Source organism: Spodoptera frugiperda, chromosome 6 (assembly GCF_023101765.2).
Source record: "Spodoptera frugiperda isolate SF20-4 chromosome 6, AGI-APGP_CSIRO_Sfru_2.0, whole genome shotgun sequence".
NCBI classification, from domain to species: Eukaryota; Metazoa; Arthropoda; class Insecta; order Lepidoptera; family Noctuidae; genus Spodoptera; species Spodoptera frugiperda.
In genome coordinates, this window is record NC_064217.1 from 364,288 (window position 1) to 391,744 (window position 27,457).

The 27,457-nt window shown below is 40.9% G+C and overlaps 2 protein-coding genes across 3 annotated transcripts; both read left to right on the forward strand.

Moving 5' to 3' along the window:
• The first annotated feature begins 940 nt into the window (after nucleotides 1-940).
• On the forward strand, nucleotides 941-14,963 carry LOC118267557 (acid phosphatase type 7). Its single transcript, XM_035581619.2, has 10 exons — nucleotides 941-1,176; nucleotides 12,665-12,859; nucleotides 12,962-13,083; nucleotides 13,256-13,440; nucleotides 13,527-13,727; nucleotides 13,813-13,925; nucleotides 14,031-14,166; nucleotides 14,253-14,314; nucleotides 14,464-14,555; nucleotides 14,803-14,963. Exons 1-10 carry the CDS (start codon nucleotides 1,050-1,052, stop codon nucleotides 14,878-14,880), a joined length of 1,311 nt encoding a protein of 436 aa, XP_035437512.2. The 5' UTR covers nucleotides 941-1,049; the 3' UTR covers nucleotides 14,881-14,963.
• An 877-nt stretch (nucleotides 14,964-15,840) lies between these two features.
• Nucleotides 15,841-27,190, forward strand: LOC118267502 (acid phosphatase type 7). Of its 2 annotated transcripts, none has more exons than XM_035581538.2 (10): nucleotides 15,841-16,173; nucleotides 17,758-17,952; nucleotides 21,097-21,218; nucleotides 21,610-21,794; nucleotides 22,211-22,411; nucleotides 22,590-22,702; nucleotides 22,776-22,911; nucleotides 25,968-26,029; nucleotides 26,400-26,491; nucleotides 26,833-27,190. In XM_035581538.2, exons 1-10 carry the CDS (start codon nucleotides 16,047-16,049, stop codon nucleotides 26,926-26,928), a joined length of 1,329 nt encoding a protein of 442 aa, XP_035437431.2. In that variant the 5' UTR covers nucleotides 15,841-16,046; the 3' UTR covers nucleotides 26,929-27,190. The 2 variants fall into 2 exon arrangements, with proteins under 2 accessions (XP_035437431.2, XP_035437432.2); XM_035581539.2 differs by lacking the exons at nucleotides 25,968-26,029; nucleotides 26,400-26,491; nucleotides 26,833-27,190 and adding exons at nucleotides 23,705-23,766; nucleotides 23,941-24,032; nucleotides 24,727-25,505 and having other exon boundaries at nucleotides 15,842-16,173.
• The last annotated feature ends 267 nt before the right edge of the window (nucleotides 27,191-27,457 follow it).

A 27,457-nucleotide genomic window follows, 5' to 3' on the forward strand; every position in this document is an offset into this window, starting at 1 on the left:
AAGTCATTCTGTTTCCTGCATTAAATGCAGGAAGGAAACTTGAAGAAACTGCAATACAGAAATTGCCTGCACCAAGGGAATTGGAAACTATCGATTTTTTTCTTCTCTAATAATATGTTACGATTTATTTTGTTGCGGTATCCAACACCGTTATTCATGTCTCTGGGACGCGCTGGAGTTCAGTATTTCCTGTGTTTGCATGGTTGTATCTACCGTAGATCCTGGTTTACAGGAGTTGCAGCGGTTTTGGAAAGTTGTGGCCCAGTCGTACCGAATCATTTCTCTCCCAAGTGTGATGTGCATGTATTAGGGCGGGTTTCCATTATCAAATAACTCGGATTATTAACTTTGGAATGGGGAATGGAATTTTGAGTAGTTACTTTAAATGCTAAACTTTTTTTAAAAAACAAGACGCAACTGCTAAAGCAGAGTTTGCGATCTAACATAACATTATTGAGACTTCGGTTAGCAATAGAACGGAGTCTGGAATTGCAAACCGGCTACGGCATTGGTATGGCAAATGACCCCCTATTACATGAGAATCATGACTGGTGATAATTGGGTGTAACACGGTATATTATGTATGTTCCTCCGCCTACTCGTTTGGTCATTATAAGGCAAATATATCTACAGTCACAGCAGTGATTTCTATATCCATGTTTATTATATAAACCTGTAATGCATTGGTAGAGCTAGTCTAGAGACCAACACTTTACTCCGCATAGTCGTGAATAAGCCCATTTTCTGTTCTACATAAATTATCAAGTATTTATTTTCAAAAACAAAGTCAGTGGCCTCAGACCTCAGAACAGTTATCACTAAGTTAAAGCAAACATTATCTCTTGTAGTGGAAAAAAGTTCAACGGTTGGTGACAAGCATAGAACATGATAATTATGTTGTATACAGTAAATAATGTCAAGAGAAACATTTTGTTGACGCGGTTATGTTGATATTGTATGAACGATGTTATTATTAATTATTATATTGAGAACAGCCAGTGATTAATATAGAGGCGCGGACGCAACACGTCTTGTGTTAGTGAATAATAATGAAGCTTTTTGTGATATCGCTTTTGTTGGGCACTGGCTGGTGTCTCGACATTCCCACAGCTGGTGCTAATATTAAGTACGACTGTGAATACTGTCAGCCTGAACAGATCCACATAGCATTCGGAAGTAAGTTCTATACGATCGTGTTTCTACACATTTATGGTTAAGGTTGATAATGTACCTAGTGCTTACTTGAATTCTTATTAGTGATTAGTGGATGGACTAGCAAGTAGGTATTGAATTATCGCGCGTTGATTTGTCATACCTACTTGGTAACACATACAAAATAAGAAATGAACAAATAAAATCATCTACGCGCAGAGTTACCCGCTTCGAAAGAATATACAAAGTCTTTGTATATTCTTTCCAGATAAAGACATATAGCCCATATAGGGAAACGAGACAGCAATGTGACATTCGACGCCCGACTCAGTAGGTAGGTTCTAAGTTATACGATTACTCACAAGTACTAATTATGCTTAATAGAATAGAATAGAATAAACATTTATTTCAGACAAAAGCCCATATATTGTTAGTAACATATAAAATCCTTATAAAACTATTGTTAGTACATATATAGATAAACACAAAAAATATTGAAACACCGCACAGTAGCGCCGTCCTATGCCAGGCCCTGGACGCGACCACCCTCTGTGTGCAGTCGCATCCAGTGCCGCCACATCGACGAGTCCCAGCGGTCCACGAATACGCCCAGAAGGCTGCTCGGGCTGGCCCGCATGCGTCTCATCACCGACGCACAACGCTTCCGCATTATAGCGTGAAAGCCATCTACGTTCCTCAACGCAAACATTGCCGAAGCGCTGCAGTGGCGTGGCAGCCCGAACAGTACTCTGAACGCATTATTATATTGTACGCGCAGAGCACTATAAGCGCGCTGCGTGTACTTAGTCCACAGACTGCAGGTGTAAAAAGATTGACAAAATGCCTTAAACAATGTCACCTTAACTTGCTCAGTACACCGTGCAAACCTGCGGGCCAGCATGTTACAGCGCACCGACAACGCCCTGCGCTCCCTCTCTAAGTCAGTGTTGTCACAAAGGTCCTCAGACACCCAGTGACCCAGATACTTAAAACTAGACACTTTGTTTAAGGCGGCACCACAAAGATATAAAGGAGGCACATTGGTGTAGGATTTATTGCCAGCCTTAAACACCATCACTTCAGTCTTCTTTACGTTATATCTGAGTCCATGGGTCTCTGCATACCCTTCACATATGTTTAGCAGCCTGCGCATGGCACTGATCGACGGGCTCAACAGCACCATGTCGTCGGCGTAGCTGATATTATTGACGCACTGTCCATCTATATGGCATCCTATGCCTGTTCTGCTGAGCTCGCCGATCAGCCCATTCACGTACAAATTGAAGAGACGAGGAGAGGTTAATCCCCCCTGCCTCACTCCGCACTCCAGCCCATACACATCCGAGTATGCGCCCGCCCATCGCACAACATTCTTTTGACTCGAGTACCAAGTTCTCAACATGGCAACAACATCACGTGGTACATTTGTTTCCGTTTCAAGCTTTTGCCATAACACATCGTATGATACTAAGTCAAATGCCCTGGAAAAGTCTAGGTAGCAGGCATAGACTGGTGTTTTCCTAGCTGTGTAATACTGCACAGTCTGCTTGAGACACAGGATGGCGCTCTCGGTCGAAAGACCAGGTCTAAATCCAAACTGAGCGTCGTGTAGTTTTATGTGCCTATCCAGGTGTTTATCAAGCAGACTGTCCAGTACTTTCGCTATTACAGTAGCCAGCGAAATGGGTCTGTAGTTAGCAAGGTCGGAGACATCCCCAGTCTTGTTTTTTATAACGGGCACAACCACGGTATGTGTAAGTGCATCCGGCAGGTAAGAATGGCTCATACATAAGCTAAAAAACATAGCAAGCACTCGAGACAAATGGAAACCAGCATATTTTAAATGCTCAATGCTGAGACCATCGTGACCAGGGGACTTACCTCGCACCATTTTCTTAATAACAGAAGCAACTTCTTTGGCACTAAATCTAACAGTAATGTTCCCTGCCGTGGTCCCAGCATCACGCGCCAGACCAGTCGAGCTTACAGGAGGAGATTCGACTTTAAAATGACGCTGAAACTGGTTGGCTATATCACAAGGCACATGAACGCCTGCAACGCTCACAGGTAGACTAGATTTTGGGTTCAATTTATTAGTCTTCTTCCAGAAATTACCAAATTGTTTATTCGAATGATGGTTAGCAATTATATCTAACTTAATTTGTTTTTCATTATCTTGACAAAATTTTAACCGTGATTTAAAAAATCGTCTCGATTGGCACATGCTATCGTAAATAGGTCCGCTTTTTTGCTTCCCACTATTTAACCAGTTTTGATAACATAATCGAGCCTCCCTGTGAGCCTCACAGACGTATTTGTTCCACCCTGGTACATATTTATGTTTCCTGGACACAGGACCGACATAGCTGTCTACTGCCGCCTCACTAAGGATACGTACAATATCACTATATACATGCTTTAAAATGAGCTTGTGATCCTCATTACAACAACAATGATCAGCGCAGTGTGTAAACTCTACCGGAAAATTTAAATTTTTCAGTTTTGAGTGACAATTTTCAAAAAATTTACTGATCTGTTCACTGTTTCTTTCTCCCCAAATTACTTTATTGCACTCGTAATCAGACGCAATACTTTTCGGCCTAATCAATTTTAAGTCACACTCGACTAGCAAAGGACAATGATCAGACCAGTAAACATCATGTACAACAGACACACTACACACTGAGCGCCTCGCCGCACTGGTCGTCACGCAGTGGTCGAGCCATCGCAGACAGCCGTGTGCCTCACTCACAAATGTATACGTGTCTATAGGTAGCAAGTCCATATCTACGCACGTCCATGATTGATCACAACAAAAGTTTATTAGTTCGTTTGAGAATAACTCACCTGGGTGTGCATTAAAGTCTCCAAGAACAAAAACTGATTCTACCCCACTATTTTCAATTAACGCGTTAACTTCGCTAAGACAGTCAGTGAATTCTATTAGATTTTCCGCACTCGCAGTGGGCATGTACACTGATATGACTATAATTGACCTGTCACTGTGCACTATTTTAATGGCCACTATACGCACATTATCACACGGTATCACTGTAACGCACGGGAACGCAGACTTCCTCCAGAGCAGAGCCACGCCACCGTACGGCCTGCCTCTCAACACACCAGCTGTCGTATCCACGGCTGATGAACCCGTGAACGCAAACCCGTCGTCAATAGTACCAAGAAATGGAACGTCATGAGGCAACAACCAAGTTTCTTGAAGAGCGATTATGTCTGCTGTCCTGCACAACTTCCGTATGCAATCCACCGACCTAATGACGTTCTTACAATTAAAACTAATAAGTTTCATTGATGTATCATTAACTTTTTTTTTTTTTTTTTTTTTTGAGGGGGGAAAATCATCCAATGACTTTTCTCGCCTTGGGCGAGGCGAGAGGGAGTGTCAGACTCTTACTGACTAAAAACCACCCCGTTCCTTCTCCTGCCTTTCGAGCCGGAGCCCCGGTAAACCCGCTAGGTTGTCCGCAGCTCCGGATTAATGTATCATTAACTTGGACCATTATTTTTTGTTTTAAAGTTCACAAAGCGACGATACGCGACGCCGTCTGGCCAAAAATCATCACTGAGAAACGTTTCCACATTTTGTTTTGGTACCATTACTTTGTAAGCATCATAAGGTTTTGGTAATTTCATATTCATCTTTTCTATGTGAACAGCAACATCAGTTTTACCCGCTATATAACTTACAATGTCACACACGGGCACGTCCTTCGCAACATTATAAATGTAAATAGGAATTAATGTCTCCACCGCATCGCTTCGTAAGTAGGTATCGAATTAAACAAAACATTACCCATTTAGACCTCTTTAAATAACTATAGTAAGTACGATACGCAAATTAAGTTTGTAATGATATATTAGTTATCTTTTCACGCGAGGAATAGAGACAACTTTATAATGAAAACATGATATTTTGTTTTATATTTACTTAATAGGATGGCGTTTGGCCACTATCTCGCTTGGTGCATCCGCTGACAGAAGCCAATGTCGTATATAGTTATTAGGTATGCATTGCTTTATTTTGTCCTTTGTTCACGTTATCCGTCTGTTTATGTCGCTTTACAGAAAAAATAAGTTAAAGTTTTTTCGCGACGCAAGTAGCAACGCGTAAGTACCAATATAGTTAACTATACATTTCTCGAACTCTATTTCTCTTATATAGATATTGATATAGTTACTATCTTTGTACCCTAAATATCTAGTCCTATTTAGAGTAAAAAAATACCATTTGTAGCGAGAATATCATCCGTCGCGTCGTTTACGTGCTGTGTTATAACGAGAATATCATCCGACGCGTCGGTTACGCGCTTCGCGCGCTAACGCAAGCCGCGGCGTTCCCACCGCTCCTCACGTCGCCAGTCGGCCCTACACGCCCGTAGTGAAAGCACATGCGCGCGCGACTGCGTCGCGCGGCGCCCTACCTTGTACCTAGATTATTGTTTGAACTATACTACTGCTATCTGTGTGTTACCTAATTGTGATTGTCACTAACTGTGTAATTATAATATAATAAACTTTTGTACATCCATTATAAATTGCGCCCAACTCGTGGCTCGTGCTCGAAAGTACCTACGCGAGTGCGAACGTATTCCACGCTCTGTTGAAGTCTGTTGTGTACCTACTGTACCGAGGCTGTAACCGTCGTGTCTCGAGAAGATGCCGAAAACACGCGGACAGACGGCCATCGAGAACCGCAGTAGCGATAGTGACGAAGAGTTCACGGATACGCGAGTGGCGGGAACCGCCGCGGACGACAACATGGCGGCGGCGTCACCTACCACAACGGACCAACGCGATACGAATATGATCACAATGACGGAAGACCAGCTATCTAGGATCCTGGCCAGCGTGATGAGGGGGTCGACTCAACCTCCTGCTGCAGGAGTGCACGCGGTGCACACTGCGCAGAGCAATTTTACCCGGTGCACGGCTCGGTTCGATGGAGCCGCCTGCAACGCCGACGTCGTGGAAGCGTTCATCGAGAGCGTGCTCGTCTACAAGGAGTGCGCAGGCGTCTCGGATGACCACGCGTTACGAGGACTGCCGATGCTGCTGACCGGAGACGCCGCCGTGTGGTGGCGAGGAGTGCGACCTACGGTGGAGAGCTGGGACGACGCGTTACGCCGGCTGCGCTTCATGTACGGCGCGGCGCGCCCAGCCCACAGGGTCTTACGCGACATATTCGCGACAGAACAACAAAGTGAAAGTGCCGACGTATATATTTCGCGTGTGCGTGCTAACATTTCGCGGTTACCATATCCTTTACCAGAACAAATGCAACTCGATATAGTGTATGGCCTGTTACACCGTAGAATCCGCAAACGTGTTCCGCGTGATAGCGTAAGTAGTGTCGACTGTCTACTTGAGAGAGCTAGGTACGTAGAGGAGATGCTGGGCGAAGCGAACCAATCTAGTACATCGTCTCACAACAATAATACCGCGAACACGAACTTACGTGATAAAGATAACCCTTCAACCTCGACCGGTAAAAATATTAACCCGCAAACGGCTGCGGTGAAAAATGTTAACCCTCAAACGACTACGTCCGACTCTAGTTCGAACATAGATAGTAGTAGCGCGACTTCTAAACGTGTTAGACCACGCTGTGCACGCTGCAAACGTTTCGGACACACGATGGACGAGTGTAAGTCGAAAGGTAATGAGTTAGCTTGTTATGGTTGCGGTCGTGAAGGCGTTATTCGGTCGAAATGTCCCACTTGTAAAGGCAAGTGCAAGGAAGATGCACCAGCCGCGGCCGCCGACGGGAAGGTAAGTTTCCAAAGTGCTTATACACACGATTCCTCCACGTCGCAGCCGACGATAAATATTGAAGTGGCTTCGTTATTAGGTGTCGCTGTGCTTGATACCGGCGCTACCGAAAGCTTAGCTAGCCCCGGTTTGTATGCTATTTTGTTAAAGAACGGGACTAGTTTTACATCGGCCCGCCGCACGATAGGGTTGGCCGACGGGACCCAACATACACGTGACGTGTTGTTGTGCGATACGAATGTTGTAGTACAGGGACGTATTGTACCTACAACATTTATTGTTATACCAGGGGCGGAGAATAGGACGCTTCTCGGACAAGATTTTATTACGAAATCTGGTATTTTGCTTGACCTTCAACGTGGTTGTTGGTACTTTTCAGATTCCACAAAGGTGAAGGTACCCTTTGTGCGCTCTTACAGTCTTATGTCCACCAGTGACGCAGAGCTGATGCAGGTTAACACCACCGGCCTGGCACTGAGAGAAAACGAGGGATCTAAGCTGTCACCTGCTCAGAGGACGCAGCTCAACCAGCTTATAATATCTAAGGCTGCGCGCTTCGCCACCGAGGGACCAGCTACATCTTACGCTACTCACCACATTCGAGTAGGCGAGAGGCAGGAGCCTACCGCCTCACCACCCTACCGGATGTCGGCAGGTAAGAAGCAGCTGCTGGACGGTGAGCTCGAGAAGCTGCTGCGAGCAGACGTTATAGAGGAGTGTGAGTCGCCGTGGGCCGCGAACGTAGTGTTGGTGAAGAAGAAAGACGGTGGCGTCCGGTTATGTGTGGATTACCGCAAGCTCAATGCTGTGACGGAGCCTGACCGGTACCCACTGCCGCGCATAGAAGACGTTCTTCATGCCGCGAAGACCACCGCCTACATGTCAACGCTCGACCTTCATTCTGGCTATTTCCAGGTAAGTGTCGCGGAAGAGGACCGTGACAAGACCGCGTTTGTTACGCCCTCTGGTACCTACAGGTTTAAGAGAATGCCCATGGGATTGCGCAACTCCGGTGCCACGTTCCAGAGACTGATCGACCGGTTCCGGTCGAACCTGGTTGTACCAGCGCGGACACTCGAGACCAGTGACGGCGCTGTGACGTCCTCAGACCCCCGAGGTTGTGGTAGATCGGTAAGTATCCTAGGCTACCTAGATGACCTGATTGTTCTGTCGCCCACATTTGAAGAACACCTCGAGGATCTGGAGGCAGTCTTCGATAGGCTGGATAAATTTAATCTGCGTGTTAACCGCAAGAAAAGTTGTTTTGCCTGTGATTCGGTGCGTTTCCTGGGTCACATTATTGTACCCGGTGGTTTGCAGGTGGACCCGGAGAAGACCTCAGCCATAGCTGACATGCCTGCCCCGAAGAACGAGAGGCAGCTTAAAGGTTTCTTAGCTACGTCAAGCTGGTTCCGGCGATTTGTGCCGAATTACGCCGCTGTCGCGAAGCCTTTAACTGACCTTCTCAAGAAGAATAGCTCATGGAGGTGGCATGAGGAGCAGCAGGCTGCGTTCGAGCATATCAAGAGACTCCTGGTCACCGCGCCCATACTCCGTCAAGCCGACGAAAGTAAGCCCTTCTCTCTTAATACCGACAGTAGTAGTTACTGTCTCGGAGCAGTTCTGATGCAGGGGGAGGGCCCTGACGAGAGGCCTGTGGAGTACGCCAGTCGGTTGCTGTTACCAGCTGAGCGCAACTATACCACCACGGAAAGGAGGCACTAGCTGTGGTCTGGGCGGTGACTAAATTCAGGGGCTACATCGAAGGATCAGAGGTCATCGTCAAGTCCGATCATCAACCCTTACGTTGGTTGATGAGTTTGAAGTCCCCCAGTAGCCGTTTGGCAAGGTGGGCATTGACCCTTCAGGCTTATAACTTACAGATCCAGTACACCCCTGGTAAAGTGAACGTGATTGCAGATACGCTAAGCCGCCCCGCCTGCTGTGAAAAGGACCCAGGTGGATGCGAGGTATGCTTAGTGACTGTAGATATACCACACAGGGCACCTGCCGACGTTCGTGATAACCAGCTCAAAGACCCCGAGCTGAAGACGATCGTAGAGGATCTGGAGGACTCCGATCCGTCTAGGGGGAGGGGCTGGTCAGAACGAGGTTATCTGATGTCTGATGGAGTATTGTATCGGTGTGCACCCGAGGCTGACGACGTTGACTCCGCCTGTCTCGTGGTACCGAGTCATGAAAGAGAGGGCATCCTTGCTGACTTCCATGACGCTCCCACCGCAGGTCATTTCGGTGTTGAGAGAACCCTGCAGCGCATCAGAGCTCGCTACTTTTGGGTAGGTATGAGAACCTTCGTTGCTGACTATGTTAGACGTTGTGCTGCTTGTCAGCGTTATAAAGCAGACAACAAGAAGCCTGCAGGACTACTGCAGACGCCTGCTGCGACTCGCCGGTTCGAGGTCGTGTCAGTAGATTTGTTTGGACCTTTGCCGAAGACGGCTAAAGGTAACCGTTGGATCCTTATTATAGAGGACGTGTGTACTCACTGGGTTGAGTTGTTTGCGTTGGAGACCGCCACCAGCGTAGAGTGCGCTGAGATTTTAATCGGCGAAGTCTTCTTGAGGTTTGGAGTCCCGCGTAGGATGGTCAGCGACAACGGAGTTCAGTTCGTAGCTGAGGTGATGCAACAGGCATGTCACGTGATGGGTATCAAACAGTCTTTGACGCCGTTGTACCACCCGGAAAGCAACCCCGTTGAACGCAAGAACCGGGACCTCAAACCCCAGTTGGCAATTCTGGTGGGGAAGGACCACGCCTCTTGGGATCGCCATCTCGCAGCTATAAGGTTTGCGATGAATTCCGCCGTGACAGCGAGTACGGGGTTTTCACCGGCTTTTCTTACCTTCGGAAGGGAGCTGCGCGCACCATCTGACGTCGTGGCTGATATGAAAGCCATCGTGGATAACGATAATTTCGTACCGAGTATTACGCCTTACCTTCGTAGGTTGTCGACGGCGCTTCTAGATGCCAGGGATGTCCATGAGCAGGCCCAGTCCATCAGGAAGAAGTATGCTGATGAAGGTAGACGTACGCCTCCGGATTATAAGGTAGGTGACCTTGTCCTCCTAAAGACGCAGAGTATGAACGACGCAGGCCGTGGACAAACCGCGAAGTTCATCCCTAGGAGAGACGGCCCGTATCGTATTCGGGAAGTGGTAAGTCCCACCACTTATGTTATCGAGGGACTTACGCGAGCTGAACACATTGGACGGTACCATGTGTCACACTTAACGCCATTCGTCGGCGACATCGTGTCTCCGGTTCGTGAGAAGCGCAAGCGTGGTCGACCCCGTAAATTCGATGCTAGTCCGAACGCGAGGGCGCTATGTCCGAACTAGAGGGGGAGTGTGTAGCGAGAATATCATCCGTCGCGTCGTTTACGTGCTGTGTTATAACGAGAATATCATCCGACGCGTCGGTTACGCGCTTCGCGCGCTAACGCAAGCCGCGGCGTTCCCACCGCTTCTCACGTCGCCAGTCGGCCCTACACGCCCGTAGTGAAAGCACATGCGCGCGCGACTGCGTCGCGCGGCGCCCTACCTTGTACCTAGATTATTGTTTGAACTATACTACTGCTATCTGTGTGTTACCTAATTGTGATTGTCACTAACTGTGTAATTATAATATAATAAACTTTTGTACATCCATTATACATTTACTTAGATAATTTCTTCACAAGTCGAAAGTGTACGTAAAACGTATATCTACTTCTAATTGAAACGTTACCGAGTTCAGCGCAATCCGGGGCTGCGGACTACCTAGCGGGTTTACCGGGGCTCCGGCTCAAAAAGCAGGAGTAGGAACAGGGTGGCTTTTAGTCAGTAAAAGTTTTACACTCCCTCTCGCCTCGCTCAAGGCGGAAGAAGTCATTGGATGATTTTCCCCCCTTCAAAAAAAAAACTAATTCGCTTGGCCTGCTCCAATGAACCAACCAGAGGACTAAATTAAATGCAGTAATATTTCGATCTCGTTAAACGTAAAACAAACTCGTACTAGGCCCTCTGTTCGTCTTTCAAAACAGATGTAAGGTAATTAATTGTTATTGATAATGCAGCGCATTAATTACAATAAGTAACAAAGATCCATCCTTTACTAAGTAAGTAGATAGATAGGTACGTAAAAGGGTGCGAGTGCTTGCCATACGGCTACAGCTACGTCTACGTCCACTGAACCCCAATAAATCCGCCCCGAAGACTACCCACTGACCCCCAATACACTCCGAGCTGTTACTGAGAATAGTTATTACAGATCGAAGTCGAAACAGGTACCGAACCATTAATAGGTAGGTATAACCCGTGCGCGACAAGTTGAGACCTGAGCGAAGAGTTCACAGTATAATAATTATGAAATAAATAATAATAATTGTCGATATTGTATGTTATAATTAATTGTCAATTTATAATTATTGCCGACATTGTTAATACTACTTATTTTTAATGAATTAGGTATTATCACATTTACCTACTTTGTTTCACGCAGGTCTCAACTTATCGCGCACGAGTAATAAGTAAGAAACTTCGCCAACCCGTCGAATCAATCTCGACACTTACTCGACATAGATATAGATACCTAAGTTCAGTAATTTGTTGCACTTACCGAGATAAGTGAAACCACTCTATAGATCACGTATAGTTTCATAAATGTACAATAACGCCACGAGCTACATAAACGAAGTAGGTAGGTACCTACTAAAAATGTTTGTTCGAATTTATTATAGGTTTCTTTAGATAACACGTAACTAGTTATTGCGTATCCTAGAAATTAATAATAACAGTAGGTATGTAGGTAGGTAAATACCTTCACAAATAGGTACGTGCAAACAGAGCAGTTCAACTGTTCGGTGTTTAAAAAATATTTAGGTACAGTAAGAAGTACATAAATACTAAGTAAAAAGCAATCATCTAATTACTACCGTACGATGATAAATTAACGAATACGTAACTGTTAAAAATACTTACCTTTCAAACGACAACAGATTTTCACGATAACTTGAACGAACACTGGTTACTTATACTAGTTTAATGAGATTTGAACGTAAACATAAACATGTTATTACCACAAACACTGTGAGTTGTGCATCTTCACAATAAAATGTTGTTATAACACCAGTTATTACAAAACTAACAATTATTTGAAAAACTTCACGTTGTTGTTGCCAAAACATTCATCGGCGCCCGCGCTTTACGAAAGATGACAGATAACGTTTAATGTCAAGCTGTTCCGTTTCACTCAGATTGTATGTGCCCTTTTTAACGACATACTCTTAAGTCAGAATGAAAAACAAAATGTATATCAGAATGATTGCAGATTATTCTTTATTCAGCTTTTGAAAATTGCCAAAATTATGAATGTCGCTATTGATGTGCCTATTGATGCTAAATGTTTACGTTCAAATTATTTAGGGCCAACATAATTTTTTTTTTTTTTCAATTCGTTTCACGTAAGTATGGCGTTTCGTGCAGAAGAGGCGGGAAAGTTAAATGTGAAATTAATTATTATGTTTTTCAGCTTACTCACGTAACTATCTAACGACGAATTTGACTAGTTTCAAACCATGCTAGAGGCTCATATTTATGAGCAGCGTTTTGCGACACACAACGCGGCAACAGTCGCGCTGCTACTGTCATCGTAGACCCATCGCGTACTACCAATATTCGAGTATTTTTGTCTTACATTTAAAAAAATAATTGAACGTTTTCAGACAAAGCAAATGACATAGTGGTGACATGGTCAACGTTCAACGACACACATGACTCGCGCGTGCAGTACGGCGAGGGCTACATGGACAAGGAGGCGACTGGCTTTAGCAAACTGTTCGTGGATGGGGGCCGGCGCAAGCGCAGGCAGTACATACACACCGTCACCTTGAAGGACCTCAAGTTTGATACTAGTTACGGTAAGTTTCGCAGCTTGATTTTTTTATGTACTTTTACAAATCACAACTTTACTGTGTATGTATCTAGTTAACCAAGTATTAATATGAAATAATAATCTATAGTGTACCACGTGGGCTCTGTGTATGGATGGTCGGAGGAGTTCATATTCCACACGGCACCGGAGGGTGAGGACTGGCCTGTGCGGGCTGCCATTTACGGCGACATGGGCAGCGGAAATGCACAGGTAAAATTATTTATATAGGTATAAGACAAGTAAGAGTTTCACTGCTTTTGGCTTCCTCGTACATCAAACTTATAAGTAAAATAAATATAGTACATACATAAGTATGTTAATGACGTTGCAAATATTTTAAAGAAAATTATATTTTAACCGACTTCTTTTAAATTATTTTCAGTCTCTGTCGTACCTACAAGACGAGGCTCAACGTAACAAGTTTGATGTGATCCTACATGTGGGAGACTTTGCCTACGACATGGATTCGAAAAATGCTCTGGTGGGCGATGAGTTCATGCGACAGATCCAGCCGCTTGCCACCGTCGTACCATACATGACATGCCCCGGGAACCATGAGGAGAAATAGTAAGTGAATATTAGAAATAAGAACTAACTGGAGGCATTTTTACTCGTTCATAATCATTAAAACATTTTTCAATATTTTTCCGCAGCAATTTCAGTAACTACGCAGCGCGCTTCGCAATGCCCGGCCCAGACTCAAGCCTTTTCTATAGTTTCGACCTGGGCCCCGTGCACTTCGTGTCTATCTCCACCGAGGTTTACTACTACCTAAATTACGGCATTAAATTGATCAGTGCCCAATATGACTGGTTGAAGGAAGATCTTGAGAAAGCCAACCTTCCAGAGAACAGGTGAGAAGACTATACTAATGAAATTCATGTTAATCTAGTTCCTAGTTTATTGCTTTGAATAAACTTTGGATTGCTTTCCTTTTAGATCGAGGAGACCATGGATAGTGTTGTTTGGACACAGACCCATGTACTGCAATGACCGTCTCGATGTAGACTGCAACATGGAACTGACGCGGATTGGGCTGCACGGACTCTGGCGTAAGTTCTACTTACATCTATTTTTATACGTTAAATATAAAAGGTGTCTTCTTATACCAAGATTGAATTTTGAAACCTTTGTATTATTTATTTCCGCTGTTACAGCTTTGGAACCTCTACTGAAAGACTACGGTGTGGACCTGGTGATTTGGGCCCATGATCATTTGTACGAGAGGTCATTCCCCCTGTACGACAATAAGGTGTACAACGGTTCCACTGAATATCCCTACGTCAATCCTGGGTAATTCGTCTAATTTCATACTGTATCAAAATGTAACTTGACAAGATTTCTTATGCATTTAATATTTTTATAACATATACTTCCAGAGCTCCAGTGCACATCATAACTGGATCGGCTGGCTGTAAAGAGGGGCATTCCCACTTCAAAGGTAAGTGTAGAGTCATTGAGTGAGAGTATCAAAATTAGATTTTTTTACTTACTTGTTTATGATGTGATCTATGACTGATAATAATCATTAGGTATCTTGGTATCATTATCAAAATTTGATAATAATTTCGTACCTATTTGGTTTTGCAGACCACCCTGCTCCATGGTCCGCCTTCAGGAGCAGTGACTACGGATACACGAGGTTCGAAGCGCACAACAAGACTCACGTCTACATGGAACAGGTCTATTCATGTTTTGTTTGTTCTTTTATTATTTTCATCCTTCTGATTACTTCTCCCCGATCTCTTTTCTGTCGTGTTAGTTTGCTGTTTCGGGCGATCATAGGCCATGATAAATTGCAATTAACTGATGACTGATAAAATCAAAAATAATTGTTTATTATGAAAAAGTTTTTGAAACTAAAACATTTAAATAAATAGAAATAGATAAGGTATGAGATACGATTAATTATTGTTTTTATGTTAACAGGTCAATGTGGAACAAAACGGTCAAGTCATAGACTCTCTGTGGCTGGTCAAAGATCTTCACAAGCCTTACGATATCTAATAAGTAGATTTAACTAATTTGTTATTCGTAAAAAAATACTGTATTGTAGTAAATAAACAGCTGAATAAATGTATACCTACTTATAATTTTGTGCTATTTTTTAGTTTTATTTATTTTACCTAATGTTTTGGTAGTTGATTTCGTCGATTCAGTATTTTTTGGGTTAAACAACGCGTTATTTAAATACATTAATTACCAAAATAACAATGCGATGCTTAACACAAAGTGGAATTCGTTATTACATTTCACAGGAGCGGCCCCAGGTCTGATCCCTGTGGAACACCGCACGACATCTATCCCCGGTTTCATTCACCTCGGGTACCCGGTGGAAAGAAGTACATAATCCAGGGCTTGAATCCACATTAGACATAATAAGGGCGCACTTTAACCTCTACCTCTACTTCTTTCTCGTAAATTTCTCAGTAGTTGCACGGAGTCAGTAGTGGAAGGCGGGTAGGGAGGCCTTTGCCATGCAGTGGGACGACAACGGCTAAAAATAAAATAATAGCAGGAGCCTGCAATAATGCCCAGTATATAGGCTTACCCCTATTCGTGGGAACTTATAATACAAATGGTAAAAAGTGGGCGTACATTGTATAGCGGCATGAATTAGTTTACATGATACAGGAAAAGGAAATATTGCAAAACGGTAATTTAGACATTTTAAAATAGCATTGAGATTTTTTGTCTACCACTCCTGGTAGCGGTAATGTGTATCTGCCTTTACGTAGGTAACATTGTGTCCTGTACGTTCTGAAACTTTAACATTGTTTATATTTATGTATCCAAATATCAAATACTATGATGTATCATTTATGTTACAATAAATATTTTTAAAATAGCTACTAGAAATTAAATACAAATATGTAGTATAGTTATGAAAAGAATTATAATCAATTTTACTGCATTTTTTTGTAGAATATTTGTTGTAGTATTTCAAGTTTCGGAATGCCAATCAAAAGTGACATTTACGACTGATTGCTATGAGCGAAACGATGTTTATAAAATTTGAAATCAAACAAAGGCCAATTAGTAATTAATTGTGCGTTTCGAAGAGAAGAACAGTTTATTACAGTGTCCCTATGTTATTGTACAATATATGTCGTATATATTGAAGGAAGTATCGACTGTTTTATATACTGTTTTATATTTATAAAGTAGCGAATATGAAGTTAATAATTATTTCCGTGTTGTTGGGGATGTGTTGGGCTAGAAAGTTACATATTCGAGAGGCAGGACCTAAGTATGAATGTTCCCACTGTCAGCCAGAACAGATACATATTGCCTTTGGAGGTAAGTTAAGTTTACTCAACATTACAATCATTATAAACATCGTACCATATTCGTTTAATATTTGGTTTAATTTCATTACTTGCGTTAGAATTCTTTGCCGGCTACTAGGTATCTACTACTAGTTACTACTTTTACTACATAGAATATTATCAAACCAAGTAACTTTTAAATTGTATGATTTTAAAACCTAATCTTGAAATTTTTACTTCGGATTTGTTGTTTGTTAAGGTATTTTTATAGAACTTTATTAAATAAAACCAAAACCTCATTCAAGTCAACTTACTTAACCCTTTAAGCCCCCAGTTGAATATCAATTATAGGGCCCCCAGTGCGCAGCTACAAATTGAAAAGTCAGAGTGTAGCAAAGGGTATGCAAGGATTTTATTATGCATTTCCAAAAAACAGAGCAATACAACATTAGCGGCAGGGACCCAGAAACAGGCGGTTAAAGGGTTAAGACATGTTTGAGAAATATTGTGTAAGTTCAAATCACCATTATTTGTTCATTTCTAATTTCTGAAAGACATTAAATATTACAAAGTAGTAATTTGGAGTTGTAAAAACTTAAATCGTTATTTTGAAAAAGATGATAATCACTATACCTAGTTGTAACTAGTTTAAAAAAAAGACAGTTATAATAACAAAAATATGTGGGCCAATTATATTAATAGCGGTTATTACAAATTTGAACTTTATTACATTGATATAAAATCTAAAGTTGGGTACAGCAGTGACATGTGTATGTTTTAACAGAAAATAACATGATAAACTAATTCCTAATGTTTCATAAAATAGGTCCCTACTGTAATATGTTTTTGTTATTAAATAATTGATAACAACACTTTGATAAAACTGTTTTGCCAGTTAGTGGTGTTCTAATCACAGTCTCATTAAATTAAATAAGTAGGTACATATTATAAACTAAATGTTATGTTGTTGAATTAATTGATGGGCCTTCATTTTAATATGAGGATGCCTATATTTACCTAAATGAAAACTTCAAAGATAACCAGCTACTTCCGTAAGTTTTTACCCGCTCTGCTCGGCTCCCATTGATATTAGCGTTAGGTTTTATAGCCTATAGCCTACCTCGATAAATACACTATCCAACACAAAAGAATTAAAGAATTATTCAAATGAAACCAGTAGATCTGGAAATTAGCGCATTCAAACAAACAAACAAACTCTAGATTAATAGTAAAAACCTTAACAGGAAAATATTTATGTACATCTAGGTATAAGGAAAACATGGTATCAATTAATATGTGACACATTTGGTTTGCAAACAATGAGTAACAAGCATCATAAACACAGAGACTATGGTTTTATAGATGAAAATATATTACTAATTTATCAATACAATACCAAACCACAACACCCATTATTTTTGTCTTTAGACTTTACTTTAAAAAGTGCATAAGTTGCACTCATCTTTTTTATGTAGGGCGACACCTTCAAAAGTCACCTTATTTTGGGGAGAAAGACTAGGGAGTGTGGGATGTTTAATAATTTTTATAAAATTCTTACAATATCAACACATCATGATACTTGAATATAATCAATATTTTCAAAATAATATTTCAGAAAAAGTAAACGACATAGTGGTAACATGGTCGACGTTCAACGACACGGAGGAGTCGCGCGTGCAGTACGGAGTGGGCATCATGGACACGGAGGCGACTGGCTCCAGCAAACTGTTCATCGACGGAGGCAAGCTCATGCGCAGCCAGTACATACACACCGTCACATTGAAGGACCTTAAGTTTAACACGAGATATGGTAAGCACTGCGCACTTCGCACTAGCTAGCAAATTATACACTACTAGCGACTCGGGTGCGGTTTCACACGCATCAAATCTAATAATCAAATCAGAATAGAGTTCTGGAGATTAGCGATTATTTATTAGTTATTTCTCAATCAGTATTTAACTTATAAATGATAAATGATAAATGATATTTATTATTGCAAATAGGTTGTAAAATAACACTATTACACGTCAATCTCTTAGAATAACTAGATTAGGCCGGCATTTCCTATCCGACTACTCTGAGAAGAAATGCCGTAACAAACTCAGAGGTCGATAGTCTCTTTTAAAGTCCAGACAAAATCAATTAAGGATGTCGGCGAACCGTGCAAGTTGATTCTGGAGTGGGCTTTTCATGAAAGAACCACAGCAGTTTGAGCGGACCTGTTCAGCTGGCAGCAAACATGTGTCAGTTTACGATCAGCTCAGCTGACGGCTGTTGCTGAATGATCCGACGAACAACACCAACCAAAAGAACATTTGGGTAGGCCACACAAATGCTCAAACTGTCAGAATATAATTTACTAAAAATAAAATGACTAGCAAAAGTCTCACACGGTCCTCAAACTAACAATTTTAAAAGGAAATATAAAAATATAAAAGGAATAAAAAATATAAAAACAATGTCAAATTGTATAAAAAATGTAACTATATGTTACAAACATGTCAGCAAGACCTGTGTGGACATTATAGCAGTTCATTCCCAAGCCTGACTATCCTCCAAGTAGTCTTTTATTTTATAAAAAGCTTTACTACATAGTTTTTCTTTAATAACATTTTTAAATTTACTTAGGTTTAAACTTTGAATATGGCTGGGAACTTTATTGTAAAAGCGTATACATTGACATCTAAACGAACCGCTTATTTTCTTAAGTCTAGTAGTAGGAACAACATATTTATTTTTATTTCTAGTGTTGATATTGTGTATATCACTGTACTTTTTAAATAATTTTATGTTTTTATGAGCATACACTATATTTTCATAGATATATTGAGAGACAGTCATTATATTAATTTCTTTAAATAGTTCCCTGAGAGAATGCCTCGGACTAAGATTATAAATTGATCGAATGGCTCGCTTCTGCAGCACAAAGACAGACTGAATGTCAGCAGCATTCCCCCACAGGAGAATACCATATGACATGATACTATGGAAATAACTAAAGTATACTAGACGCGCTGTATTTACATCAGTTAAATTTCTAATTTTTTTACGGCATATGCTGCTGAGCTGAGCCTTTTCGACAACTTATCTATATGTGGGGCCCATCTGTAGCTTAGCGTCTAGAGTTATACCTAAAAAGATAGCTGAATCTACAGGGTCCAACTCCCCGCCCTTGATTAGCACGCTGGTTTTGACATGCCTAACATTTGGTGTTGTGAATTTAATGCATTTAGTTTTTGATTCATTAAGTAGCAAGTTATTGGCACTAAACCAGCGTACTATTTTTGAGAGAGCACTATTTACATGATCACTGACTACTTGTCCACGTTTGAGTTTAAATAATAAAGAGGTATCATCAGCAAACAGTACTATCCCATGGTGATCCTTTACAAGGTAAGGTAAGTCATTAATATAAATAAGAAATAAAAACGGACCGAGAATTGACCCCTGCGGAACACCCATCCTAACAACAGACCCGGCAGAAATTTTCCCGTTAATCTCAACTCTCTGAATTCTATTACTCAAGTAAGAGATAAGTAGGTCCAGAGAGTTGCCCCGCATTCCATAATGGGATAGCTTCCTGATCAGTGTTTCATGAAGGACACAATCGAACGCCTTGGATAAGTCACAAAAAATACCCAATGCGTCCCCTGAGTCCTCCCACGCGTCATATATGTGATTAAGAAGTTCAACACTGGCATCAGTTGTTGAACGACCCCTTGTAAATCCAAACTGGTTACCATGCAATAATTTATTTCTATTAAAAAATCTTTGCATCTGACTTAGAATAATTTTTTCAAAAATTTTACTGAATGTAGGTAGTACTGAAATAGGTCTAAAGTTAGTGGGGTCAGAAGTACTACCCGATTTAAATAACGGAGTTATTTTACTATTCTTCATGAGATCAGGAAACACACCACAATCAATACAGTTATTAAAAATTAAAGCCAATACAGGTGCCACAATAGTTATTACAGAGCTGGTAATGTACACAGAATTACCCCACAGGTCAGCAGTCTTTTTCTTATTCAAAGTATGGAACGTTTTAATTATATCTGTATAATTCTATGTGTTCAAAATTGAAACTTGAATGGCAAGCTACAACATTTTCTTTTAGTAAATATTCTGCGACAGTGGGTGATGAATTCAAGGACCTGGTAGTGGAAACAGGAATGTCCGAAAAGAAGTTTTCAAATGCGGCTGCAACTTCAGCATCTGATTTAATTACATTATTATCAATTACCAGATTATATTGGAAACTACTTCTCCTTTTAGAGCGGGCCTGCTTCACTCCTTAATGTTGCTCCCGGTCGCTTTAATTACATTGGAACTGTTTTTTAAATCCGAGCTCAAATATAGTGATTTAGCAATAGATCAAACTTAAACAATGTTAGAATACTTCTTTACATATTCATGACATTCAATAGTGTTTATAAATATCCTCTCGTTATAAAGCTCATATAGGCGTTTCCTGCTTTTATAGATGCCAGTAGTTGATTACTTAAAAAGTAATCTCATATAAATGTTTCACTACTAGGTAATCATTATATTGTGTAGTTTATTAATATGACAATATCTGCAGGATGTCCATCCGTTCCATCCATTATCGAATTTTCTCGTTTTTTGTTGAAATGTCAACAACAAATGAAATATAGTTCTTAATCAGGAAAGGGGTTTAAAGCTCGACATTAATGTCTGTCTATCTGTGGCATAATAGTCCCCAAATGCATGAACAGATTTTGATGCGGTTTTAGGTGAAAGTAAAGACTTAATGACCATAGTTAAGGTAGTTCTTAGTTATACATAGTTTGTTAAAATCGACTCATAATATCAAAACATGATGTTAGACATTTTCGACATAACACCTACTGATAATATTTTTCGTATATTCACTTAGTTAATTTGATTAAATATTGACCAAGTACCACCTGTTTCCACCTGTTTGGTGCGCAGTGTACCACGCGGGCTCTGTGTACGGCTGGTCCGAGGAGTTCTGGTTCCACACGCCGCCAGCAGGCGAGGACTGGCCCGTGCGCGCTGCCATCTACGGAGACATGGGCAACAAGAATGCACATGTAAGATGATTGTTTTTCTTTCTTTCTTTCATTGATTTTACATTGACATTTCTATGTCTATTAATATTTAGGTAGGTATTGTAACAGATTTTATTTTTAAAAATGATTTCTAACGGTATTTTTTAAACATATAAGTACTTACCTTATTGATAAAAAAGTACTTAATATAAGTAGTTACTTATGGAATTTAAAAGTGCACAAATGTGAAATATTCAATGTAAAATACTTAGGTAGGTATTATCAGACAGTAAATTCATGTAATTGCAAACGTGATTCCCGTGTTGGGTAAAAGTAATAATAATACACTTTTTACTTGAACAAACACATACTACACACACCATTACATATTAAAACCTATCCCCCTAACGTTAGGGTACATTGTTGCTTCCAGTCTCTATCTTACCTGCAAGACGAGGCGCAACGTGATCACTTCGACCTGGTGCTGCACGTGGGAGACTTCGCGTACGACATGGACACCGACAACGCACTGGTCGGGGACGAGTTCATGAGGCAGATACAGCCGTTGGCAGCCATCGTGCCTTACATGACCTGTCCTGGGAACCACGAACAGGCTTAGTGAGTAACACTCGTATTGATGAATTTAGACTGCGTATAATTTACCAGTATGGTCTACAGATCTTCAAGAAATGATTGAGACTTTTAAACTATAATACTTGGAATCTTACAAATATTATAAATGTTTGTGTGTATTTTCGTTACACAATCAAAATGAAGGGATCGGGATGAAATATCGAACTGAGGTAGATTATGGTCTGGAAAACCCGCTGGCAGAAGCTAGTATTTTATATAGGTAATAGGAATAGCTAAGCTTTACTTTAGCTGGCTATAAATTAATTAGGAGTGTGGTGGTACAATACTATGTGGAGATTATGGTAGACCCCTATATGTATAGTACACCAGTGGATTGTGTTGATGATGTTTCAAATCATTAATTTTAGCATAGTTCAAAACCTTATTTAATGAATCCGCAGCAACTTCAGCAACTACGCGGCTCGCTTCACGATGCCCGGCCCGGACTCGAGTCTGTTCTACAGCTTCGACCTGGGCCCGGTACACTTCGTGTCCATCTCCACCGAGGTATACTACTTCACGCGGTACGGACTCAAGCTCATCGTCAACCAGTACAACTGGCTCAAGGAGGATCTCGCTAAGGCCAATCTGCCGGAGAACAGGTGACCATTTCTTTTTACCTGTTTTATGTTCAAATACTCAAACCCCACTCAATTTTAAGACGCACTTAAAATAATTTCTGTCACTACAAATTCTTTGTAAAAGATAGCTGATCTTCCCAGCCTTGACACAGGCTGGGTGCGTGCCACCCGCGTCAATAGCCGCGCATGCATGTTGCAGACGGCGGCGGCCCTGGCTGGTGGTGATGGGGCACCGGCCCATGTACTGCAGCGACTCCAACGACATCGACTGCAGCTGCGAGTACACACGGAACGGACTGCTCGGCGTCTACGGTGAGATACATCTGTGCTTGTGCACGAAACTGTTTATCTGTGCACTTTGTTGAGTGTGGTACATGTTGTGCAGGCCTGGAGCCGCTCCTGATGGAGTTCGGCGTGGACCTGGTCATCTGGGCACACGAGCACTCGTACGAGCGGACCTGGCCGCTCTTTGACAACAGGGTCTACAACGGATCCTACGACAAGCCCTACGTCAACCCTGGGTGAGTGATCTCTCATTATTTATACATACTTGGAATCTATGAATTCCGAGAGGGGCTGATGGGGTGATGGCATGGGTATAACCGATTAGAAAATTGCGGCAACCGGTTCCCTTTCGAGACTTATTTTTTGCCGACTTTATAAGTGGAAGGGGTTTTTGGTTATTAAAAATCTAAAATTGAACAAATTCTGTTTTGAAAACTGGGTGTTTGCGGTTTTATTTTACGAAATGTGCTTTTTAGAAAAGCAGAACTTGACACAGAACTGATCGTATATAGATCTGGGTGACGGATGTGTGTGCATTATGTAACAACTTATGTATTTATCTATGTATAAGCCGGTGCAATAAAGAAAGGAATCTTAAATGGCAGCATGTACTTGCGTTGACAGATGGTGCGATCAGCATATAATAAAATGAACATTCCTTGCTTTATTGAACTAGGTAAACATTTTACATTCATATAAATAACTGTTTGACCGAGTGCCGTGTGATAAATTATATGTTTATATCAAAATTGTGAAGGTAAATACCCGCTTTTTATATTAACCAACATATTTATGTTTTATCATGTTTTTCCCAATTTCTTTGCATGGGCTTATATACTTAATATAATAATAATTAACCGAATGTTTTCTTGCTTGTGGCTTGAAATCTAACTCACTAATATAAAATTATGTTATTCTGAAGTTCCCCAGTACATATTTGTAAAATAATTCAATATTGTAAGAAGTCTGTGTGTTCCAATATTATAGTATCGTGGACTATGAACATTAACATGATGTGTTTGTTTCCAGAGCTCCGGTGCACATCATAACAGGGTCGGCAGGCTGCCAAGAGGCTACCGATCCCTTCAGACGTAAGTACTCCTGTATATATCGCATTGATTGTATTAGTTTAGGTGATCCCTCACGCTAACGAAGCGGTGGCCATAATAATCTAGTAACATATAAATAACAGTACGCTACCTAAAAGAAATCGCTCATTAGCTGTATGTAGTTTAGTTTGAATACAAATATGATGCAACTTGCAGCGGACCCGATGTCGTGGTCTGCGTTCCGGAACAGTGACTACGGGTACACGAGGTTCGTGGCGCACAACAAGACGCACATCTACATGGAACAGGTTGGTCGCTCACTGCGTACTTATTTAAGGCGAAGTAGCCCCCAGCTATATGGGACTTTAAACATAGCTGGTGAAAGTGTAACATCTAATGTCTCGAATGTAAATCTCTACCTACCCCCTGTTTTATTGGGGAACAAGGCGTTACAAGTGCGTTGCCGGCTTTTTGGGAGTTAGGAATTTAAGGGTTGTTGTTCGGGAATCGGGGATGAGGATGATTGGGAAGGGGGAATTGGGCCTCCGGTAACCTCACTCACACAACGAAATACAACGCAAGCGTTGTTTCACGTCGGTTTTCTGTGAGGCCGTGGTATCACTCCGGTCGAGCCGGCCCATTCGTGCCGAAGCGTGGCTCTCCCACACTTAAATTTCTCCCTCTCACATGAGAAAGCCATGGCCATGGTTCGGCACGAGTAGTCCGCGGCCGGCTTGGTCTGTGTCATGCCGGAGTACGACGATGCGTTTATGTTGCGTTTCATCAGGTTACCAGAGGCCCAATCCTACGATTAGTAATAAATTGTAGTTTTCATGAACTTGGACTAAAAGTTCTTCGTCGAAACCCTAATAAATAATCTCTTAATATGGAATACGAAATCCAAACGCTTTGAGAAGATTGGTATGCTTTCGTCTGTACCAGGCTCATATTATTTCACAATCTTATAATATGATGTTAACATAATATGTATTATGTTTCTAGGTGGACGTGGATCTAAAAGGCAAAATAATCGACTCGTTCTGGCTCGTCAAGAATCAGCACAAATCTTACAACATCAAACATTAAATAAAATAAATATAATTAGGTACTTTAGTTTTATATAAATACAATAGCTATGATTAGTTCATCACTGATCTTAATGAGGCTACGAAATAAGAATGTGCATATCATTGCAGGAGTTTTCAATGGTGCTTTTCTACCAGATATGTGCAATATAAGTAAAATATAGCTCAACTAAATCCGTTTCCACCAGTGCTAAGCTATGTGTACCAACGAATATGATTGGTGGAACCCAAACGCATTCACGGCAACGTAGCATAACACATCTCTAGTGGAAAAGCTACCTAATTCTCAATTTGACTGTGATTTTAATGTTTGACCAAAAATACATTCAAGTATTAGTAATCTAAATTTTTAGGAACGTTTAGTATTAATACTAATGTGATATTGTTTACAGAACATTTTCCAAAATGTTATATTTACATAATGTCTTATGCACGTCTGTACAGATACTGTTGGTACAAATAATGACGTTTTGAGTAAAATTACGAATAGTTTTAGTCTTTAGGAACTGCGACAATGTCGTAGAAAAAGTAGAGATGTTGTACAATTCTCTGTTTAGCCTTCACAGATTTGTATTCATCACAATATTATCAATTTATGATATCTCTTATTGATTGTAAAATAATTCTTACTACCTACATGTCTATTGTCTAATGAATATTCAATTGGAATGAATTAAATAAATAAATAATCTACAATTTATTGTGTTTTATTTTAACTGGATTATTACATCAGCTACAAGACATTCATTGCTGAACATAGGGCGACCTGCATCTAACGTGTCCTTACGAACTTAACAGTGATAATACCAAAATAATTTAAAAAATACAACGTAATAATAACAGTTCTTGCACACCAGATGGTTTTAAATCTACCGTGAGGTTTTATTTTTCTCAATCACTTTAAAACTAACTAAAAACTAACTGTCCAATGGTTCGACTCTAAGAAACAAATTTTGTAAAAGATCGATAGATAAACGTTTTTTTTTTACTAATGTCTTTCAAAATTGGTTCCTTCTGCGATAGTGCGAACAATTTGCAACTCCTCTGGTGTAGCGGGTGAGCACGAGCGGCGCTTATTGCTTACTATCAGGTGATCCGTCTGGTCGTTTGTCGCACTATAAAAAAAATACTGAGCATGATATGAAGGTATAATTTCAGGGCTCCCGTCCACATCATCACGGGCTCGGCTGGCTGCCAGGAGGGCAGGGATCACTTCCTGAGTAAGTGAGCGAAATAATTGAAGGCTGGTAACTTAATTGAACCAACAAAACAATGTAGGTAACCAAGAATTGTATTGGAAATCTAATTGAAAAAAAGTAACCTACTGAGTTCCTTGCTCGTTCTTCTCCAAAGGAATGTACACTTTGGAACGACCAAATAGAGCAACTAGAGGACTGACCGACAATAAAATTTGCTTTGACGTTCAAAAATGCCTTCCTGGTCTATTTGAAATAAATAATTTTGACTTTGACCTTGACTTTGAGGTGTATTGTGTTGCCAACAACACACCTAGTTAGTAGTGTTGGCAAAATTATTAATTCTTGATGTGGAAGCGGAGAAATATTAGATTGTTACGATTTTCCTTTGCAGATGATGAGCCTAAGTGGTCGGCGTTTAGGTCCCAAGACTTTGGCTACACCAAGTTCAAGGCGTTTAACACGACACACCTTTACATGGAGCAGGTAACGAACACTTGTCTTATTACTATAAACTATTTATGTATACATTTTATCTACCTCGGTTAAAGGCTAGCTTTTTGGGGAGAAAGACTAGGGAGTGTAGGATTACCTCTTATCTCACTAAAACCACCCTGGTGGCCACCCTCAGCGTCTATAAGGGGGCACCGAGTCCTCCAAATAAGTCTCTATATAGAACGGCACACAGTGTATAACAGACTTATATTATGCACAATTTTTATCTGGCTCAAAATAGTGTTCTATTTATACAAAGCACGATAAACTACTTAGTATAGTCAACTTTATTATTTTGTAATAAGATCGTAAACTGTTTGTGTATGTTGCAGGTGTCGGTAGACCTCCACGGACAGGTGATCGACTCCATGTGGCTGGTGAAGAACAAAACTGTGCCTTTTACCAACACACATACGACACATAATTAATTAAGTAGGTACTAAATTGATAGTAGTAGGAATTAACTAGCGTTGTGATACGAGTCCTGTGTGATACACACTAGAATAGGTAATTTATGTTTACCTTTGTTTTTTTTATTCGATTTTCAACTTTATTGTTTTTAGATATAAAGTAGAAAATAAAAAGCACAGATCGGAGTAGGTTGATCTGCTGGCGTGTGTACAATGTTATTATGCACCTCACTACCTACATATTTAATGTTGGTATATTAAATATAATAAGGACAATATATACGTGTATTATTTATTGATCGAATTAATTAATTACGTAAATATAAATAAAAATGCAGTCGACTCTCGTTGAATGAATACATCATATCGCCTTCACTGGTCGACCTATTTGGAGAAGTGATTTTACGTCGCTTTATGTGGAAGCTGTAACAGTAAGTACAGCGAATGACATCACAGTAGAACTTTTTAAACTCCGCAACAACGTAACTTAACCAAATAGGTAGCGTACCTATCTTTTGGTAAGATGCATAGTACGAATAAATTAGAC

What these genes read in the sequence shown, in the direction of transcription:
- LOC118267502 (XM_035581538.2), top strand. Translation starts at nt 16,047, where the DNA reads ATGAAGTTAATAATTATTTCCGTGTTGTTGGGGATGTGTTGGGCTAGA. An exon ending in GGGCAGGGATCACTTCCTGA is followed by an intron (nt 26,030 to 26,399) that starts GTAAGTGAGCGA and finishes TTTCCTTTGCAG; the next exon opens with ATGATGAGCCTAAGTGGTCG. An exon ending in CACACCTTTACATGGAGCAG is followed by an intron (nt 26,492 to 26,832) that starts GTAACGAACACT and finishes TGTATGTTGCAG; the next exon opens with GTGTCGGTAGACCTCCACGG.
- LOC118267557 (XM_035581619.2), top strand. Translation starts at nt 1,050, where the DNA reads ATGAAGCTTTTTGTGATATCGCTTTTGTTGGGCACTGGCTGGTGTCTC. An exon ending in GGGAACCATGAGGAGAAATA is followed by an intron (nt 13,441 to 13,526) that starts GTAAGTGAATAT and finishes ATTTTTCCGCAG; the next exon opens with CAATTTCAGTAACTACGCAG. An exon ending in GGGGCATTCCCACTTCAAAG is followed by an intron (nt 14,315 to 14,463) that starts GTAAGTGTAGAG and finishes TTGGTTTTGCAG; the next exon opens with ACCACCCTGCTCCATGGTCC.